The sequence below is a fragment of the Pleurodeles waltl genome, chromosome 9 (genome assembly GCF_031143425.1).
Source record: "Pleurodeles waltl isolate 20211129_DDA chromosome 9, aPleWal1.hap1.20221129, whole genome shotgun sequence".
NCBI lineage: Eukaryota > Metazoa > Chordata > Amphibia > Caudata > Salamandridae > Pleurodeles > Pleurodeles waltl.
This window is the reverse complement of record NC_090448.1, coordinates 645,446,975-645,470,023: the sequence shown is the minus strand read 5'-3', so window position 1 is coordinate 645,470,023 and position 23,049 is coordinate 645,446,975. Positions and strand designations below refer to the sequence as shown.

At 44.4% G+C, this 23,049-nt stretch overlaps 1 protein-coding gene across 2 annotated transcripts in view; it reads left to right on the top strand.

The window, feature by feature from the left end:
* Positions 1–23,049, top strand: part of LOC138259801 (mucin-3A-like) — a 397,229-nt gene that overhangs the window by 229,088 nt on the left and 145,092 nt on the right. For both annotated transcript variants that reach the window (XM_069207692.1, XM_069207693.1), the window contains one exon: positions 9,105–9,267. In XM_069207692.1, the coding sequence (XP_069063793.1) occupies positions 9,105–9,267 (163 nt within the window). The remainder of the gene's footprint in view (positions 1–9,104; positions 9,268–23,049) is intronic.

The following is a 23,049-nucleotide window of genomic DNA, read 5'->3' as shown; positions in this document are numbered from 1 at the left end:
CTGACTTGAGTGAACAACACTGACATTCTCACTGAGGCTCTGTGAACTTGAAAGCCAACTTTAGTACTTTGAACTGAGTTGCCTAGAAATTCCAAGAGAACTTTTGAGTAATCTGCACCTGAGCCTAATGCCTATCTAGACTGTAACTGAAGGGGCAGGAGTAACAGAATCCCTCAATGTAGATGGTGGGAGGAGTAGTATAGTACCTTAGGAGTTGTATAACCTACTACACCCTTTATCATGGACTGAATGAATTGTTCATGTAACTTTGCTGTGAGATTAAAAGAACTTTCTTTTAAAACAAAAAGACAAGCATGGGCTGGACAGTATATAATTGTATTTGTTGTTTTAATGTTGAGTTCTGATCTCATGTCCCCCACACTATCTTCCTGAGAATCTGCTTGTGACAGCTTGTCCTTGTGTCCCTCAAGTCAAATGTGAAAAGAGTCGTACTTGGCCCAGTTTACAAAGCAATAGTAGATTGTACTTCAGAACACCAGTGGCAAACAACCTTAATGACATCTCTTGATGCTCCATAGCCCTTAAATGCTGTTGTCGCGTAGGGTCTCATTATTCTAATGAGACTACTGGATTCTGAGCAGCAACATCGTCCACGGTGTGAGAAACTGAGTCTGACACACTGTGGGTGACACCGGTCACTCCAAATCTGGGTTTTGCTCCTGTTAAATAGCAGTGCCTCATCTCTCCCAAAAGGTAGAGATGATTGGGCAGCCGAGCGCATGACATATCATACTTCTCAGGGAAGTCGTGGTCACTCAGGTCGCATCCTGTTCTCTCATTCGCAATTCAGTCTCATATATAAATGACAATAAAAAGCAGTATGATTTTTAAAGACTGGTTTAATAAAACAACTGCATTTTAGATAGCAAAGCGTGAGCTGCAATAACCAGGACGACACAACATGACAATATGAAAATGGTGACGATGAGAGTGAAGCTTGAGAATAACGCTATCATATTGCCACTAGAATCGATTGACTATTTCCTATCTGAGTCATAATCTGAGCACAGCATGTTAAGCTCTAATTCTGCCTTTCAGGTTCCCCAGGAGGACATCGACCCTCATACCTGAGCAAAGGCCTGTAGTCTGCGTTAGCATCTGCAGCGAAGCATCCAGCAATCAGCATACAGTTGCGGTTCCCTGACTAGAATCTCCCTCTTAACGTGTAACGGGAGAAGGAAGTGTTTTTATAATATCACAGCGGATGTTCTTAGAAAATGTCCCTACGTAAGGATGTGTATTTTCTATGAATGTTGAAGACTAAACTTCTACCACATTCACCAGCAATGTACCAAACTGTAGCCTTGACTGAAGCACAAAGTGATCAAGAATGTCTTGTTTGAGAAAACAGTGCTGGGCTAAGCAAAACAGTTAGATAGATGAAAATAAAACAAGACTGTAAAACTGGTTATTGTAAAAATAACAATGCGAAGCCGAATAAAATATATCTAGGTCAAAGTGCACAGCGGCCTAGTGTATTAAACTAACGTGCATGGAGCTATAACTAAAATGGCTACACAACACTGTGTGCCCCCCGAATGCATCTAACACTTACCTTTCTTGAAATAATTGTTGTGTACGCAATAGACAACAGTACAACTGTACAGAGAGGTGTTGGATTATCATTACAATGATGAAACTCATGTGCAATAAACAAGGACACAAGAAACAGCATTTTGTGCCACTGTAGTTTATGTAATGGAAGCATATTAAGATTAAGAAGTTATACATGTGTATATTTATGTCTAATGACTAAGTTTCCTTTTCTTTAAGGTCATCCCCTGCATTTGCCACCTTTTTCAGAACACTTTATTGATGGTTTCAGGATTCTGTGCACAGTGACACCACATGTCCGGTGCCACAGTGAATGTGCTCTGCCCTAAAAAATGGTACTGTTAAAATTGGTTTTAGACCCTATGGTATAGCTAACTTTCCTGCAACAGAGGTAGATGACTCTGCAGATGCACCAGTAGCTTAGAACAGTTTTTCCCAACCTTTGATCCCGGGAGACCAGGGGGTCTGTGAAGCCTCCTCAGGGGGTCTGTGACTACTTAGAAAATTAAATAATATTAACAGTTTAATAAAGTGTACATAAATAAAGTGGCTAAATGTACAACTGAGATTTTTAATTGTAAATGTGTATGTGAGATTGGAAGCTAAAAATGTAATTAGTATCCCCAGATTGATTCAAGGGAGAGGTGCAGATGCATCAAACAGAAGATAGTATGGGGAATGTGTGGCTTCAGTTGAATTTAGAGACGCCCCAATCACTCTTGTTAAACATTCTTTTTTTTTTTTATCTCTTAGCAAATTAAATAAAACGTGTTATCATTTGTGTATGTGTTTGTTGGAATGCTTGTTTCTTTATTTGTTGTGTATTTTTTGTGTTTCAAATCATTGGCAATGTATAGGCCTGGGTCCCCGGCTACAAGTAATGGCTCCATGGGGTCCTCGGATTCCAATAATGATTCAGTGGGGGTCCCCGCTTTCCAGTAATAAAAACTGGGGGTCCACAGAAGTCAAAAGGCTGGGAACTACTGACTTAGAAGGTAAATCCCATATGTCGAACAGTGGGTATTTTCCCCCATCCACATATATGCCAAAAATATAAAGCTGGCAGAACACGCTGTACTTTAGCTGGGATGCAGTGTGAAGGCACAGCAATGGTATATGCTTAGGAAAATATATAGAGAGCCACACTACATATTATGAATAGTGTAAATTTACAGTTACTGAATCCCCAAAAGTTATTTTGACTGTTGAGGTTTAGCCTAGATCTTCCATGATCAGACCTAGATATAATTGAAAAATAAGTATAATTCCACTCGGACAAATGCTACAAAAATGATTCCTCTCAGTTTCAAAAATCCAATTTAATGAAACAGAGTTTTACTGTTTACTGGAAAAGTAACTTTATACAAGTATACCTTGTGCTGCCTGTGACAAACTGCCTTATACCACTTTTGTAACTCAGCTCATCGCAAAAGGATCAATAAACATTCTTATCTGGAGTTGAAGATCCTGCTGTTAGAGGACAACGTTTTGTCCTTTATGTCTAGGAAGACAGGGATACTGTCAACAGTTGTCCACTTCAAAGGAATTAGACATCTGGGAGAGGAGCAAGAACAGTGGCAGAAAAAAGGACAACATTCACATACTACCTTATTTGACTTGGAGATGCCAAATAGTGCTGATAAGGTCTGCTCACTTTCACTCTCAGGACCCTCCTAGATGTACTGGCTTTCACCCCAGGAGAGGCTTCACAGTTTGTGGTCTCAACAGAGATACGAGACAGCTAAATAATTGAATGATTAGGGAGCGCCAAAGCCCATTTGGAGGAAGAAGGAGTCATCCATTTTGAATTTACGTCTTCTGGGATTCTTTTACAGTAAACCAAATAGGAAGTGCTGCCCTTCAGTCAGTGGTTAGTGTACATGGTACGACTGACACCTCACCACCACTTTATCGAAACCTTTCATGACCTGGGAAGATAACACTTGAAGAAAGACAATCCTGCTAGATGAAAAGGACTGAACGACTTGTGACTGTCAATGGCACCCTCAAACTAAAACAGGTTTCTAAGGGTCACATCGCTGACCTCCTGTTACCTGCTCCAGAGTTACAAAATGCTGACTCCAAGAGGGCCCACCCTGGAGGGGCCCTGGCCTGGGTGGAGAGAAAGGAGGAGTCAGATTTATCATGATGTTGTGGTCCTGTTGTCATGCAAGGTAACACAATAGCAATGTGATACTTAAGTAAGATATACCAAGCAATGCAAGACCACCTTCCATGGCCCTGCGGTGATTGGTAAATCTAGAGTAACGCGAGGCAGCGCAAGTTACTGCTTTGTGTTACATGCGCCAGACAGGCATTCCAGGGGTGTAGCATGGTTGTTTCCACACAACACCTCATGGATTATGGTGCTTTCCCAGATTTACCATGAGTAATAGACCTGTGAATGCATCAAAATGCTACTACTTCCCAGGGGAGCCTTACCAGGTGAAATATGTTTATTTCTCCTCATTTCCTTCTTTCTGTGTGTGCCACATTCTGTAGCACACATAGAAAGAGGAAAAAGTCTCAAAGGGTTGCGTTTGTGCAGGAAGGTGTACCTTCCTGCAAAAAACAACCCTGCCTACAACACAGGAACCCTTTCATTACAGTGCAAGAAGTCTGTGCTGGGGCAAGGCAGCACTTAGAGCACCACTGCAAGGAGAGGACAGGAATGAAGCATATATTGTTAAATATGGTGCATTCCTACCTTCTCCTTTTCATGTAGTGCAGTGCTGCAGGTTGAAATGCTCTGTTGTGCTAGATGAAAGTTTGATCAAGTTGGGCCCAGGTGACTAGAAATATACCCTGAGAGCTTTAGGAATGACCCAAAAAACTTTTCCAAGAGTTGAATAAAAGTGGGATTTAGTCATTTTCTCCACATCTGAAGCACTGGGACAAACTGCTGAGGCTTTCCCAGGTAAGGAGCACCCGAGGTGGGCAAGAAACCCATATTTGTCCCGCTCAGAGCATTTTGCCATGCCACTGCAAAGTGGTTCAGTGGGCTCCTGAGGTAAATGTACCCAAGTTTGTACAGCCCTGCCTATTTACAGCATCCCCCCTACCCCTACTAGAGGACAATGACAACCAAAAAGGTGACTCAGTAAAACCTTGGACTGTGGCAAGGTAGCAAATCTACCGCATTGCAAAGCAAGGCTACAGAATGCAGCTTAGTCCATCTCAGAGCTTTTGGCACCAAACCCAGCAGCTTAGGCAGAAGTTCAGCTACACCCTTGTACCATGCCCTATTGGCGGACTTTCACTTCCAGAAAGTAAACTATGTCCCATGGTATTGACGAGGGAAACCCACTTGATGTATCTGACCTCTGGTCAATAGCAGTAAACCAGAAATTGTTCCTAGGTCCCCAGACGAACTACAAATTGACAACTTAACATTATTGGTTTTCATTTTATAGATCTTATTTGCCCCAAAATTGAATAATTGCATACCTATATATTCTCTTATATGATTTTGATTGTTTTGGTTTCTTTTTTCACTCCTTACATCATTCCCTGTTTTTCTAATTCTTTAGATTTTTGTTGTTGTTTTTATGTCCTTAAAATTGTTACTACTGAATGAACTTAAGATGCATTTTTGGTGGGGGAATTGCCTAGTCTTTCTGCCAAAGCTACCAGGGATTGAGATTGTCTCATTGAACTGTGTTTTAGCATAACCTGGGCATGTTTATTAAATTGGTGAGTGTACACCCTGCCCAGATTAATAACCTACTTTCTGTCAAAATGAAACTAGAGCAAATGAAAACAACCACTGTTGTCTACATAGGTTACAGAGAAATCATCGGCACTCTACCATATTTCAAGTTAAGCAGTTTCAGCTTGGGTTCGGGGATGAAAAACTATATTAGAAGATGGAAACTGACACAAGATGAAAGGTTCCAGTTAATGAAGAGCACACTCAGAGGAGGGAGGGATTGGGTTGCCAAAAAGCCATTCCTTCATCATATCCATTTCTTTGCAAATGCTGTTGAGATATCCAAGAGGGTGGATGGAAGAGAAGCTATGAAATATATATATTGTTTATCTGCAGTAATGGCCTAAACCCCTGAGAGTGTGACACGGTGGAGAGTGACAGGGAAACATGCACTTAGCTTAGAAAGATGACTAGTAAGTGGAATAATCAAGAAGACAATAGAGCACTTATCATAAATGTATTGTAATACAAATGTGGAAGCAATTGGTTTCGCTTTATTTGGACTTTTGTAGTGAGTTTATTGAGATCTTTTCACCTGGAAGATGAAGACAGTTTCAAGGAACTCAGTAGTGAAGAACTAGGAATTAAATATCTACAGTCTTGAGGGGAGATGAAAGAGGGCAAATACAATTGGACCTCCTGCATATGTGGAGAAGGGTACAATCATCCTGAAAAAGTGTGCTTCTAGAACAGGCTTCTCCAGTGAGTAACTCAGGAGCTAATAGTAGCTCTCCAGCTGCCTGGATGAAACTCTCCTGGGCAAAGCCCAACATACTTAACTAGAAGCCTTTGATTGGTTGAAGTAATATCTGTATTCCAAAATTCAAAACCACATATGTGAGATAAACGTGTGCATTTTCTGAATTCATATGCAGATGGTTGGAGAAAAATATATTTACAAAATATATTGAGAGTGTGCAGCTGAGTGGACAGCAATCTCTTGGTAACGTGATCAAAGATTTTTTCCCATTGGTCATATGGACCTTTCTTTTTTGACACGAAGTATTGAAAGGGACGAGATGTCAATATTGCATTTCAATCATGTGAAGTAATGTAACTCCATTAGAAGGTCCAGCAATCACCAATTGTAGTTAAAGAGGGTTTATATCAGGTTAGTGATCATTCCGGTATATATGCATGCAAAGAGCAGGTTCAAGAGGTATAGCATACAGCTGGTAAGCTGAATATCTCAATTTGGTTTAGTCACAATTAAGTAAGGTACAGAATAGTTACAGTCACAACAATAAAGAAACAAATTATAACAACAGATGTTCTATAAGGAAACTTCTGTTCTCTCTCCTAAACATAAGTCAACCATGGAATTGTCTAAATCAGGGTTTCTAATTAGGAAGCATAAAGGGCCAGATGTCTCAAGCAATTTTGCATTAGCAAACGGAGTGAATCACAAAATTTGGCCGTTTGCGAATGCAACAATGCCTTTCAAGATGTATGAAAGGCATTCGCTGTGCAATTTTAAGGAATCGCTAAAATAGTGATTCCTTAAAATTGCGACCACATTCAGAGAATCGCAAGTTGCGATTCTCCAAATAGGAAATCGCAAATTGCTTGCAAGAATAAATGAAAATAGAGAGGCCTGTAAGCCTCAAAGTCTAAAGGAAATATGTCCTACCTACTAAGGGCCAGATTTTAAGAAAAGTGGCGAAGCGTGATGCTTCGCCAAAACTGTCAGTGCTGCGCTGAGTCACTTTAGAAATGCAGGGATGCGCCGTATTTAAGGGAATACGGCTCACCCCTGTGCTTCCCCCTGCGCTGGCACTAAATTTAGCTGCCAGTGCCAACGCATGCATCCTTGCACCATCGTGAAAGGATGTCTGTGTTGAGGGGTGTGATTGTTTATGTGCGGGAAGGTGTCCCTTCCTGCACATAAACAATCATTAATGGCACTTTGGCACTTCTGTGTGTGCTGTACAATGCAGCACACACAGAAGTGCCAAAGAGTCGTTTTCAAATGATGATTTATGTGCAGGAAGGGACACCTTCCCGCATATAAACAATCATTTCTGGCATTTTGCTTTTTCTATGTGTGCTGCAGAATGCAGCATGCATAGAAAAAGCAAAAAACGAGGAGAAATAATAGTATTCCTCCACGTTGTGCCTTGCTAACGCCACCCCTGGGGGTGGCGTTAGACTTTGGTGCTGCCTCAGGTTTACGAAATTTCATAAATCTGAGGCAGCTTCAAAAAGCAATGGGTGCAGCAACACCCATTGCATGCCCCTTCCACGCACAGTGCTGTGTGGGAAGGGGCCGTATTTACAAGGTGGAGTTAAGCCACAAAAAGTGTCTTAACACCACCTTTTAAATCCAGCACTGTGCTTAGAGCCACTGGAGAGTCACTAAAAGTGATGCTCCGGTGGCGCTATGGGCCTATAAATACAGCCCTAACTGTGAAAACACCAGTTAAAACAACAGAAGATTTAGCAACATTCATATCTTTTCCCACACCACCAGGAACCAATAATTTCATTACTTGTGATGTGCATTTGCAACATTGCCTAAGTTTCCCATTGCTTTCACCCGAGAGAATTACTGCAGCCTTGAACACCTCACTTTTCTGGTACATGATGAATCAAAGGCTTCTTCTGCTTGTTAAGTCTCCACGTTCCTTGCAAAGTTTTCTCTTCTCAAGCCTCACTGTCAGTAGTCTAATACATACAATACCCCTTTCTGTAGCTGATGAAAAGCATGAGGACAGTCCTGCTTAGAAAGAACAGGTTGTCAAAACAAAATACATTTTGAAAATGAGGTCTGTATTCAGGCTAAATTTACTAAGCATTAAATACGCACTTTGAATAAATGGGTATAAATACAGTACACATATGTAGCTTTCAGAATAAATGCAAAACATTACTAAAATAATGCATGTTGACATATACAAATGTAACCTGAAGTATAAATATAAACGTGAATAAAAAATGTAATTCATTATTGCAAATGTATCCAAACATTAGTGTATTTGTGTATAAATCTATCATTTCTGCAGTGATTACATTTCATTAATGCATTTAAGTATTTTATACACATTAATAAGATTAAGGCACACAGTAAGTATAATGTCAAATTCGGGTACATGTTTGCGCAATTATGACGTTTAAAGGATGGAGCCTAAATTGCTCTTCTCCAATATTTAAAGCTGATTTTATAGCGATAAATCAAGCAATATTACTAATAATATTACCCTGGAGCTAAGGGCTTTGTAGCTATGACTGTCATGTTTTAGCCATGTAGGGGTGATTCCAACTTGAAAAAAAACATTAATACATTACTATTGGCAACCCTGCCTGCTGCAATAAGAAGATGACTGCTGGTAACCTTGTATACGGTGGGCACTACTGTAATCTTATCTGACTTGGTCAATATTACAACACTAATAATATTAGTAACTCTGGATGGTTTACATTAAATATGAGTAGCTCTTGCTGTAGACTAGGTTGGACACCCCTGTTCTAGAACAAGGAGTATTGAGATACTTCTTGTGAAGGTAAAGCTTAGATGCAATTACTTTTTGTAAAGAAAAAGATGACAAATGCATTGGGTGGTCATAAGCCAACTAGGAGAGAAAAACACATTAAGGCAATTAAGTAAACCAGTGAACAAACTTTGTTGACTAATATTAGCCTAAGAGCTAAAACACAGATTGAGGTGCAGTGAGGGCTGCACTGATACATTAGAAAGAAGAATAGCCAGGCATGAAGGTCTGGATTTCCTCATTTACAAACAAATTCAACTTATTGTTGTATGTGTCTCTGTTAATGCTGTGGCATAGTTCCAATTTTGACTACTTTTTTTTCTACTTTTCAGAAATATGTCGTGGATTAGTTCCCAAAAGTTATACAAATTACATCCACAACATATCCGATCACTGGAGTTTGTTCTGTGTTAGCAGCTGCTACCCAGGTCTACTGAATGGTGTCAACTGTCACTATGGGACATGTCTGGTTACTAATGCAGGGCCAGAGTGCCGGTAAGAGTGAGACAATCTGCTAATATGTCAGTATCTCTTGACCTGTGTTGGTTAATGCAACAGTTGTTTTATTCACTAATCAATATATGAAATTTTAGCTCAAAGGAGCACCGAAAACAGCCTGGGACTCTCAGCTGATGCATGGATCCCACTGACTGGGAAATGAAAAAGTAGGGTCCATGGCTGCGTTCCCACCCCATACCAATCAAGAACGTGTTTATTGATTTTAGAAGTGTATTTATTTATTTATTTGTGTTTTTATATGTCATGCCCTCAGTTCTATGAGGCTCTTCTTCAGGTGGACATACAACAAAATAGCCCTTAACAGGAAGTAATGTTATATTATACTATGTGTATTTGTAAAGGGCACTATCACTCACAAGGGTATCCTCGTAATACATAATGGACGATTGACATTAGCCACCTCTTCTTTTGGTAAACATCTAGTGAGAGTCTCTATTTGGCAAAAGAAACCTATTCTTGTACAAAAGATGATGAGTTCCTTCTAAAATTAGGGCCTGATTTAGATCTTGGAAGTATTATTGCGGTCCTGCAGTAGCGGCGGGCCAGAATACTCTGTCAAGTCGACAGAGTTCCAACCTCAGATGTATTTCAGTTGAACCACCGACTGCCGTTACAGAGTGCTCTTCCTAATAGCTGACCATATTAAGATGTTACAATTCTACAGGCGGTGTACTGGCACCGGATTGCTGATGGACGGAGTCCATTGCAGAAGCCAATACACAATGTACCATGGCAGTGGGTATGGAATAGAGGTAAGTTACACACACACACTTTATCTTAGCCGTGTGTGTCCACCTGCACAACACACTGTTCAATACACTACATACACACTATTATCCATTGCCAGTCCACCACAACACATGTACACACAGAAATCACACATTACCACACATCCATGACACAACATACAAACACTATTGATACTACAGCCAAATACAACACAACCACAACAGCTAACACAACTGCACACTCATCAACACAAAGACAGTCACAGAAGAGCACAAGTACAAACATCATGACAATGACCACCACACAACAACACTCACCTGAATGTTGCACACTGCAACACAACACACAGCCAAACATGCACACCAGACATCAGAGCCACATGCAGGTGACACACATACTGACACACCCACATCACCCACTCCAGCTCCCTCTAACTCAAATGGGCAATCAACTCACACATGCAAGGATGTGTGGACTCACAGGAACAACTGGAAGCACAACATTACAAATACAGGTCCCCTTGCAATGTGCACACATAGCCATAGTTGACAAGTGTGATGTTATTGTGATTTTGGTGCAGGCATTCATTTGATAATGAATACTTACACCAAAATAACAATTGTCTTATGTGATTGATTTGTGTCACATACCAGCGTGTCCACATCAATCTCTGCCCCTGATGTGTTCCAGACATAAGCATGTCACAAGTATTTTTTTTTAACATGTATATGACTGCAGTAGTCCCGAGCTCATAGGCAATGACCACTAACATACAAAAGTAATGAAGGATGCATACCTTCAAGTCCGGCGACTGCGAGATTGTGTATCCTCCGTAGTCAAGTGGCAGGAAGGATGGAAGGTCTTGTCCAGTCGTGTCCAGTCAAAAATGGAAGTAGAAATGGGAAAAAGGTAGGTTTTTACCTCATTTCCCTTTCAATCCCCCAACTCAGGTGTGGAGGTAACACTGCCACAGTTGCCTTGGTGGGAAGGCACATCATAATCTGCTCGGCGGGAAGGGTGGCTGGAGTCCCGTCGCAAACAAACAAACAATAGCTTAGAGAGGGCTTACTACAAAAGGTCTGCCAGTGCTGCTATTCATGCTGTCTGACTATTTCCTATCTCTGTCCATTCCTCAACTGTGCTGAGTAGTGTTGCTGCCTTGTATCCTTTTCCCTCGTCAGTTGCAGCTATGAGTCTTATTCTATAACATTTTTCACTCATGAAAATAGTACATCTAGTTGTCATATTTTGAACTTGGAATATGACTGATTCAAATAATCATTTTTTTGAATTTCTAAAAATACAAAAAATTTACATATCTTACTGCTTGTAACTGCAGAGTAGTCAGGACCCAATTTTATTAGGACTCAGCATACTCGTGAATCTTTCCTCATGAGACCCATACTACTCATAAATCATTAAATATTCCTGAGTGTGCAAAGTTAAAAGCTTTGAAAATTAAGATTCCACCACCATCAATCCTGACTCTCTAATCTGGGAATCACTCCCCAATGTTTCTGAACACCTCAAAATGGTCTAAGCATTGAGATGTTTCATAAGCCCAAACTATTTATGGGATTAAATTTCTTAAGTTACTCACACCACATGTCAGTTTAGGTCAGGTTAAGTCAAATTCACTGGCCTAGCCAAAGCATTTAAGAAGTCAAAGGTCTCCCATCCACAGCTAGACTGTGCATATCAACGGTTGGCAAACCTTATCATCCCTGCACCTGCAGAAACATAATCTGCACCATTTGATTACAGATAGTACAGCTACATTACTTTGGGGTGACTGGCAGTACCGTTTGTCCACACTCACACCAACAACACTTAGGTGGTCATTACAACCCTTGCGGTCGGTGTTAAAGCGACGGTAAAACCGCCAACAGGCGGGTGGTAAATTTTTTTTAATTACGACCGTGGTGGAAACTGCCAACATAGTCAGCCACTTTAACACTCCGACCGCCACGGCGGTACAAACAAACACTGCGGCGGTAACCGCCAACAGACAGGCGGAGGACAATGTACCGCCCACAGAATTACAACAGTCCAATCCGCCACCTTTTCCGGGGTGGATTCCCCGTGAACAAAAACACGTTAGAAACAGGACTTGGAAGGGAAAACGCTCACCTCTACACACCCCACGAAGAACCAAGACGCCATGGAACCGGAACTTCAGATACTCCCAGCCTTTATCTTCCTGCTCCTCTACCAGGAGCACGAACGCCGGCGGCGAAGACCATGGTGAGTACTGCACCTACGACACAGGGGAGGGGGGAGGGAAAAAACAGTAACACACACACGCAACTCGCAAAACCCCAACCCCTACCCTCACCCATGACAACACACACACTAATACAGCATGATACATTACAGTTACACCCCCCAGCCCCCTCTGGAAGAATGCAAGGACAAAAGGAAATGAGTTGAATAATTGTTATATATTCAATTATATTAATCAGAAATATTTACATATGTATACATTTACACTATAAACAATTATATACACCAAGAACACAAGTCCAAGGGATTCCACCATCATAGTCCATGGACCACTGGGCCCAAAAGGCATGGGCGAGGCCCACACTCAATACCCGAACAAGACAGAGAGAACACTGCTGGGACATTAGATAGAAATAAAACAGGCACCTCAGGGGGAAGGGAATGGAGGGGCACCTCAGCCGGATGAGTGCACGACGCCAGATCCACAAGGGGGCTCCATGCCCACTGTTCAATCCTGGGGAGTACAAAGCCACAGTCTCTCAAGTCTCTACAGTGGGTGGGTTGCCCACTGTTCAATCCTGGGGAGTGCAAAGCCACAGTCTCTCAAGTCTCTACAGTGGGTGGGTTGCCCACTGTTCAATCCTGGGGAGTGAAAGCCACAGTCTCTCAAGTCTCTACAGTGGGTGGGTTGCCCACTGTTCAATCCTGGGGAGTGCAAAGCCACAGTCTCTCAAGTGGATAACAGTCTCCACTGGTTCTGGAGGGGGCTTAGTGCCCAGAGTGCTTCATCCTGCCAAGGACAGAGGTAGTGAATGTAACTCTCCACTGGTTCTGGAGGGGGCTTGGTGCCCAGAGTGCTTCATCCTGCCAAGGACAGAGGTAGTGGATGCCTTTCTCCACTGGTTCTGGAGGGGGCTTGGTGCCCAGAGTGCTTCATCCTGCCCGTAGTGGCCTCAGTAGCGTTGTAATCATTGGCGCTCACTGTCCTGCGGTGGTGCTGGTGGTCTTGTCCTGGGCAGAGGGGCTCAGGGGCTGCTGGTGGCGGTCTTGTCCTGGGCAGCGGGGCTGCTGGTGGCGGTCTTGTCCTGGGCAGCGGGGCTGCTGGTGGCAGTCTTGTCCTGGGCAGTGGGGCTGCTGGTGGAGGTCTTGTCCTAGTCAGCCGGGCTGCTGGCGGTCTTGTCCTGGGCTGCGGGGCTGCTGGTGGCGGTCTTGTCCTAGTCAGCGGGGCTGCTGGCAGTCTTGTCCTGGGCAGCGGGGCGGCTGGTGGCGGTCTTGTCCTGGGCAGCGGGGCTGCTGGTGGCGGTCTTGTCCTGGGCAGTGGGGCTGCTGGTGGCGGTCTTGTCCTAGTCAGCGGGGCTGCTGGCGGTCTTGTCCTGGGCAGCGGGGCTGCTGGTGGCAGTCTGGTCCTGGGCAGCGGGACTGCTGGTGGCGGTCTTGTCCTGGGCAGCGGGGCTGGTGGCGGTCTTGTCCACCGTACTGATCTTCCCAGACTTGCCGGTTATACTGTGCCCCTTCCCCACCTTGGATGGTGTTGCAGCTGTCTCCACACTCCCAACTGTACCCCTGGGAGCGGCTTTGGTGGCTGATTTCTTACCCCTCTCCCGCTGGGCACTGGGCAAGTTTTTATGCTTGACAGGTGGGGGACTGTCCGTGCTCTGGCTCCTTCCCACACTAGCTGCCCTGCTGCCTGGTGTACTCCAGAATCCGGAGACTACTGGCACCACTGGTCCCGCTGATGTTGTGGCTGAGGTGCTAGGTTGGTACCTGGAGAGTCGGGCCCTAGGAGACTGAAGGGGTGGGGGAGGTGAGGGAAAGAGGTCAAGGTTGGTCAGGAAAGGTTTCTTAGGAACACTGGGACGGATAGCTGGAGGGGGTTTGTGAGTGGAGGAAGAGGTAGTGGTTGTAGGAGGTGTACGTTTGCTGAATTTGGGTGAAGGTGCATGGGCTGGAGGCAGTCGTGAGGTTGATGGCTGTTGGGTGGGTGTGTGGCTGCGTTTGTGTACCTTGGGAGGTGGCCTCACAGACACACCGGGAGACGACACAGGGGACGTGTGAATGGTAGTGGGGGTGGTGACTGCTCATGAACTGGGTGTTGTGGTGGGTGTGCTGGTGATGGATGTAGTGGCTGAGGATGTAGTGCATGCAGGTGTGAGTGGAGATGAGACAGGGAGGGAGGAGGGAGACGAGGAAGAGGGGGACACAGTGGAGGCAGTAGATGTTGGTGTGTCTGCATGTGTGGGATGCTTGTGTGAGTGCCTGTGGGATGTGTGGTGCTTATGTTTTCCAGAGCTTCCCTTGTGTGTTGAGGTGTGTGCATGCTGGTCTGATGGTGTGCTTGGGATAGGCTGAGGTACAGGGGTGTGGGTCTGGGTGGAGGAAGTTGGAGGGGGGAGGCTAGAGACAGGGACAAAGGCTGCCATTAGGGCTGGGCCAGAGTCTGAAAAGCTTGCTGAAGGGCTGCCTGACCGGAGTGAATGCCCTCCAGATATGCATTGGTTTGTTGCAACTGCCTCTCTACACCCTGGATGGCATTCAAAATGGTAGACTGCCCAACAGTGAGGGACCTGAGGAGGTCAATGGCCTCCTCACTGAGGGCAGCAGGGGTGATTGGGGCAGGGGATGAGGTGCCTGGGGCGAAGGTGATGCCCACCCTCCTGGGTGTGCAGGGCACGGGGCAAACGAGGGGCTGCTGGGAGGGCAGTGCTGGTAGGGGGGTTGGGGGCTGTACCTTTAGATGCGGGGGGCACAGATGGGCCCGCCACCGCAAGGGAGCTCCCATCAGAGGAGGAGTCCGTATCGCTGGTGTCAGCTCCTGTCCCCGCCATGGAGCTCTTCTCGCCCTCTGTCCTACTGGTGAATTGAGACTCCATAGTGTTGCCCTCCAGGGCCATGTGGGATGCAGCTCCCTCCTGCTCCAGTGCCACTGCTCCTCCGCCTGATGATGCTAATGTACACAAGAACAGGGAGACCACAAAAAGGGGGGGGGGAGACAGAAGAAAGACATGTTGAGTGCATGCAATACCCCTACCATTGGCGGGCACGACAGACACAGAAGCCCCCTGCACTATGTCGCCACTTGGAGTCCACTATTCAATCCGAGGAACATGGGTTACAAGGCTATGCCTGATTTCTGCACACATGGATGTCACAGGAGCCTGACTAGGTGTAGTTGGCACTGTACACAGGTGGGGTGGGGTGCCACAGGGCCTGCCTCAAGAAGGTTCCTTGCCTACTAAACTCGCCCTGGCCTAGGGGAACCCACAGCCCACCTCCACCACCCAGACACCTACAATGCGCACTGAATCAGCAGAATGAGAGTGTACTCACCCCCTTGTGTCTGCTGTGATGCCCTCAAGCGCCCATCCAACTCCAGGTATGTCTTATCCAGGTGTCTGGTTGACACCTGTTCGATATAAGTCAATAAGGACACTCAATGAAGGACCACACGCCAATTATAAATACAATTTAGCTTTAATAGAATTGCAGGTAAAATGTAGGCATTTAGCACATTAACAATAGTAGAATAAGAATAGCAATGAAAAGCATCTATTTATATATATATATATATATATATATATATATATATATATATATATATATATATATATAGGCAAAGAATTAATTGACAGATATAAGTTTTGATTAACTGTATACTAAAATGCATTGCACTACGATATTCAGGAAACAGAATATAAATGAGTTGAATACTTCAGATAAGCTTTGATTTACTGCACACCAAAATGCATGTTTCAATTACTGCAGCAGGCTCTCACTACGATGTTCAGGAGGCAAAATATAAACAAACTGAATACTTCATTTAAGCTTTGATTTACTGCACACCAAAATGCATGTTTTAGTTATTGTAGCAGTTTACACTAATAGGTTTAGAAAGCAAAATATAAGCGAGCTAAATACTTCAGGTTATAAACACAGTGCAGGCATAAATAATCAGTCATAATAATAGAGCAGAGAAACAAAGGTATTTTATCCCTGTGTGGAAACTTAACTTAATCCACGACATGCTGGGGAGCTCTCTACCGCCTGCTTGGACCTCTCTCCCCCTCAAGCACCACGAGCAAACAGGGAGGCAGCGCTGGGCCATGGCAGCTTCCACAATTCCATCTGCCAGCTTCCAAATCCCTCACCCACACATCAGTGCTTAAATAATTCAAAGCTTGGATTCTATCTCATTCTGGCATTTTCTAGCTATGTTATCAGTACTTGGCTGCTCTGCTCTGCTCCAGCCTTTGTTTTCATTCCATCTTCTCCCTGTACTCTCGTTCTCAAGGTTGAGACGGAGTCTTCTACACAAACAAGCGTGAAAATAATATCATGAACTTTTCCACGATGTTTGGGAGGGGGTTTCAACAGGCATTACGCTCATCTACACTGCTCAAGCTAATTAACCCTTCGCGTTACTATGTCTTCCGCATCTTTCCCTAATACTGAACACTCCACCCCTTAGATGAGCGTGATGCATGTTGAAACGGATATCACTTGCTTTGACATTCCGCTAGCTAGGTTGCTACTAATACTGGTCAACGTTATTCTAAGCGCTTGCATCTTTAGTATGAAAACTGCTTTGTGCATACATATAGTCTACATAGTATAGTCATTAGCGTAACTCAAACAATCAATAACCAAATTAGCTGTTGTAACACTATAGTTAGCGTCTTTATAGCTCCTAGTGCCCAGCCTAAGAAGATATCATACCAATGGTGCTCAGTTATTTGCTGGATGCATGAAGCAGTGTGCATAAGCTGTTTAGTGTTTATGGTCATCAGTATGGCTGTATCGGCTGTATCCTTGGTGTATTTAGCTGCCATATCAAATTTAGCAAAGGTAACTTGTGCGTAGTGCTTGATTGCCTCTTATCTGGGTAGCTTAACAACAAGCGAGATGTTCCACTCTAACTGCGCACACATTTGCGTCTGTAATGTGGTTATGGTGAACTTGGTCGGTACAAGATGTGAGTGCTTATGTCAATAATGCTGGTAATATTGCGCGTACACATTACTTGCTCTCCGGTGGTTTGTATAAATCCGTTAATAAGTAAGGGATGATTAGTAACGTAACATATACTTTCTGTTCCTATCTGATATAAGTCTGTGCCATTAATAGTATAAGGTAACCATTCACATTCTCCTGGTATTGGGTGAAGGCATGGGTCTAGCGCCTGTCCGGTGTGGGTACATACCCACCCCTTAGACCAATCTGCACATCTAGTGGGATCTACGGTGTGATTTGTTTGATCAATCCACTTTTTGTCAGTGTGAGGTATCCACCATTCTTCACCTATTACTATAGGGAGCAATATAAAGGGGCACCATATTTCAGGAGGAAGATTACTTCTAGCTATATCAAAATGAGCATAACACATCTCTCCCTCACAATGGAATTGTATAGGCTTTACCCATATTTCCTCAGGCAAATGCAATTGTTGTCTCCAATATTCACCTTGAAGCTGTCCCCATTCCGCTTTGAAGTCTACATACTGTTGATTAACAATACTTTGCCATAGTATGCACTGAATTCCTTTGGACATTGTTTGGGTGCTTTGAAAGCTTTTTCCAAATTGTTCACAAGTGAAATTATGCCATTGCCAATCACAATACAACCCACGCAGGACTTTCCATACTTCTTGTGAGTGTGTAGGCCCCCATTGAGAAATTACTTTTATGGCCTCTCCTGTACTATATCCTGTAGAAGATAGCTTGTTCCTAATGGCTTCAACATCAAAAGAATTCAGGGCCCCTACCCCGATTCCGGTGGCCCCAGCTATCAAGGACCCTAGATCTCTTCTATTGCGTAACTTTAGCAAGGGCCATAACTGTGGTATCCATGGTGCACATAATAGATCATACTTTGAGACATTCCCCTTGACAAAATGTATCTGTAACACAATACGATTAATTATGCTTGCATGCAGAACTTGCTTACATCCTATTCTATATCGCATTATAGAAACGTTGCTTAAGTTGTTAACCATGTGTCTTTCGGGTATTCTATTGTTCATTGTAACAACCACCATGTGTCCTGGTATCACAATATTTACATATCATGTTTAGCATATAATTCAAAGCCTGTACTGTTGCTGGCGTCCCCTGCAACTCGTTTAGTCCGTTGGCATGTCGGATTTGCTGTCCAGTTACCTTCAAGGTCACAGCTTTGGCAGCCATCCACTTGCCTCCAGGTACCTCCACGTTGCAAAGTAAAACATTTCCCTGGTCATCAGTTATGTTAGCTGCTTGAGGTGCACAAGTGACATGACAGACTATATTCCGTCGGACTCATACACTTTTTCCGGTTATAATCATGAACCACGTCATCGATGCAGATGTCATCATTTACGACAGTGGGGTAAGTCTCACTGCAAGTACAAATACAGGTGCATTTGAGTTCTTTAAAAGTATAATATACGTACTCCCCACCCCTTGACTCAATAGCTCTCCTGCCTCTGGCTTTTTTCCTGGATGGTTCACCCATACTTTTCTTCCTGTGCTTCCAAATCCTCCTTCACCTCTCTGAGTGATATGGGGGGGGGGGCAGATCTTTCTTCAATTTTGGGGATATACGCTTGTTCACAAATCAATTGGGCAAGTCTGTCATGTGCTTGATACGATACAGTAGCATCTCCTTGGTTCAATAATACTACTTTAACCTCTCCTCTAAAATCTGGGTCTATGACTCCCCCTAGCACCGACACTCCCTTGATGGCTAGACTGGATCGAGGGGCAATTCTACCATATGTTCCGGATGGTACTCTCACTCCTATTCCTAGGGGAATAGTCCTCACCTGTCCTACGGGTATTTCTCCATCCTCTGGAGCAAACAGGTCCAGTCCTATACTGCCAAAAGTAGCCTGTAAAGGTAATCGAGCTCAAGGGTCTGTTTTCCAGGCAATCATTGTGTGGGTGATTTCTTTATCATGCCCTGTCATCCGAATGAAAGGAGTCTGCTGTCCAACTGGTCTATTGTTCAATTCAAACAAGGCTTTGTCTAAATTATTACTCCATCCTTTTAGAGTCTGATGTTCTGATAACCTTTTTTAGCTGTTCTTTCAACAATCCATTATATCTCTCAATCATGCCGGCAGCTTGTGGATAAAAACTAAGGTGTAAAATCCACCGAATTCCCTGTTCCTGCGCCCAATCCTGCACTGCTTTCCCTGAAAAGTGTGTGCCCCTATCTGTTTGGATCTCATCATGTGCCCCATAATGTTTTATCAGGTAGTTTAGCCCTCGCAAAGTGGACTTTTGGTCTGCAGACTTACAGGGCATACCCAACATAAGGCCAGAGTAGGTGTCCACCATGGTCAATATGTAGCTTTTTCCTCCTTCCTTTGGTAGCGGCCCGATATAGTCCAATTGCCACACTGTAGTAGCTGCAGTTCCTCTTCTGATATGGCCGCTCGCTAGGCTTCTTTTGCAAGGGCATTTGTCTAATCCGGTTGTATGTGAGGTACTCCTTTACTGCTTTTTGCACTTGTTCTTTAGTGGCTGGAATTTGTCATAGCTGTGCCCATGCATAAGTGCCATTCTCTCCTGGATTTTCGGATGTTGCATGGGCCCTGTTTGCTAAAGCGGCTTCAGCTTCCTCCTTGATGACCACCGTTCGCGTTTTGGCCATCTGATCTACGGTGTTGTCGAATAGAGATGCAAGTGAGGTGGTTCAATGGGAAATGGGCATCCACATGTCCCACATAGATTTGACATTTGTGCCCTTTCTCCCACATCTCTTCCCATAGCTGTTCGCCTCCCGAAATGGGGGTGCCTTTAATTTTCCATTCATCCTTGCGCCAAGTCGGGGCCCAGCTTGCTAGTCCTTGGTAAGTGGCCCGACTGTCCGTGTACACAAATGTTTTCTCTCTGATGGGGGCTTGTTCGATCACTGCTGCTACCCCCTGCCGTTCTGCAAGCTGGCTTGATTCATTATCCCCTTCTCGCAGCAACATCGTTTCTGTAGCAGGCTGGAATGCGACTTTTGCCCTTGTCTTTTTCCTTGATAGTACTGGGCGGTACCATCTGTGAACCGTGCATTTTGCTGTTCTTCTTCGGTGAGTTGTTCAAAGGCGGGGCTGTCTTAAATGGTGAGGATTCCATTTCAGAGGGCTCTAGTGCAGGGGCCAATGCCTGCAAGTCCACTGCCCCTAGTTTATCTTCTTGTAACTTCAACACTCCTGCTGGTCCTGGTTTTGCCCTCTGCTGCAGATACCATTTCCACTTCACGATGGCAAACTCCTGCGCTCTGCCTACTTTATTGCCAACCCTCCGTCTCTTGTCCAACCTAGTAAGGGGACCCATGTTTTTAAAGTGACCGGCAGATCATCAGTTATGCGTTCTATTGCTACTAAGGCCCAATCTTGTGGCACCCTCATTTTTTCCTGCCTCTGCCATAGGCTCCACATCACTACATCATCTACATCATCCTGTACTATCATTTCCAGCTCAAACGGGTCTCCTTCTGTGATGGGACCTAACGTAAAAGGATTCTGTAATGCATCTTTTGCTCCAATGTCCCACAACCTCACCAACCATTTAAACAAAGGCTCTGCAGGCATCTGCCTTAACATACGGGTTCTCTGCAACAACTCACTCTGCGTATAATCTCTTACCAAACAAGAATTCTGTATTTGCCCGCCATTCTCTCCCTTTTCACCTTCAATTTCACCTACACGTCCTTCTCCACTTTCAACTCCACCTAGTTCTGTTACACGTACTTCCACCTCATCCTCCCAAGTATGTGGATCCCAATTTTCTTTGCGTACCAATGCCCTCACTTGCACAGTTAAGGGTATTTCAGGCTTCTGCCTACTCTTCTGTTTGCGTATCAGTGCCCTCACTTGCACAGTTGAGGGCATTTTAGGCTTCTGCCTACTCTTCTGTTTGCGTATCAGTGCCCTCACTTGCACAGTTGAGGGCATTTTAGGCTTCTGCCTACTCTTCTGTTTTGCGTATCAGTGCACTCACTTGCACAGTTGAGGGCATTTTAGGCTTCTGCCTACTCTTCTATTTTGCTACTCGTACTGCTAATGCGGTGCACCTTGCCTCCATTTGATCACCCAGAGTCACTGCACTTTCTATGGTCTCTTTCATAAGTAACTGTATTTCCTGCAAGGCTGCAACCTCATCCCGCAGTTTTATTATCTCTGCATCTTGTGTTAATGTATTCCTGTATACCGTACGGAGCGCAGACAGGAAAAGCCATCCCACTTGCCCTGCTGCTTTCAGCTCCAGCTTCGCCCCTCTTAGCTTCACACTCTCAACCGCATCTTCCACCAAGAGAGGAGTCACTTTCTCATCTAATGCCTCCCATACCACCGGCGCTGCCCACCGATTCAGGAGTCCTGCCACACCAGAGAACGGGTCAGTTGCTAACCACCCGGGAATTGATCTGGCTTCTGCCCCATGCTGCCTTCCGCTCTCTGCCTCACTTTTCTTACGTCCCCAAAGAGGCATTATTGACTTATACCCCACTTCTGGTACCAAGGGCCGTATTTATACTTTTTGGCGCACAACTGCGCCAACGCAGTTGTGCGTCAAAAAATTTAACGCCGGCTAACGCCATTCCAAAGCGCCATGCGGGCGCCTTATTTATGGAATGACGTTAGCCGGCGGAGCTGCCTGATGTGCGTCAAAAAAATTGACTTACACCAGGCAGCGCCGGCGTAGGGGAAAATGGAGCTTGGGCGTCAAAAAATGGGGCAAGTCAGGCTGAGGCAAAATTTTCGCCTCAACCCGATTTGCGCCATTTTTTTTTACTCCCAACCCCCATTTAAATGACTCTTGTCTTAGCAAAGACAGGAGTCATGCCCCCTTGCCCAATGGCCATGCCCAGGGGACTTATGTCCCCTGGGCATGGTCATTGGGCATAGTGGCATGTAGGGGGGCACAAATCAGGCCCCCCTATGCCACAAAAAAATAAAATAAAAAAATACTTACCTGAACTTACCTTAAGTTCCTGGGATGGGTCCCTCCATCCTTGGGCGTCCTCCTGGGGTGGGCAAGGGTGGCAGGGGGTGTCCCTGGGGGCATGGGAGGGCACCTCTGGGCTCCTTCCGAGCCCACAGGTCCCTTAACGCCTGCCCTGACCAGGCGTTAAAAAATGACGCTAAAGCGGCTGGACGTCATTTTTTTTGACCCGCCCACTCCCGGGCGTCATTTTTGCCCTGGAGTGTAAATACGGTGCACATGCCTCGGAGTCATTTTTTAGACGGGAACGCCTTCCTTGCATATCATTAACGCAAGGAAGGTGTCCACGCTAAAAAATGACGCAAACTCCAAGATCTTTGGCGCTAGACGGGTCTAACGCCAAAGTATAAATATGGAGTTAGTTTTGCGTCGGATTTGCGTTAAATAAAACGACGCAAATCCGGCGCAAACAGAGTATAAATACGCCCCCAAATGTCTTATCCAGGTGTCTGGTTGACACCTGTTCGGTATAAGTCAATAAGGACGCTCAATGAATGACCACACGCAAATTATAAATACAATTTAGCTTTACTAGAATTGCAGGTAAAATGTAGGCATTTAGCATATTAACAATAGTAGAATAAGGATAGCAATGAAAAGCATCTATTTATATATATATATATAGGCAAATAATTAATTGACAGATATAAGTTTTGATCAACTGTATACTAAAATGCATTGCACTACGAGATTCAGGAAACAGAATATAAATGAGTTGAATACTTCAGATAAGCTTTGATTTACTGCACACCAAAATGCAAGTTTCAATTACTGCAGCAGGCTCTCACTACGATGTTCAGGAGGCGAAATATAAACGAACTGAATACTTCATTTA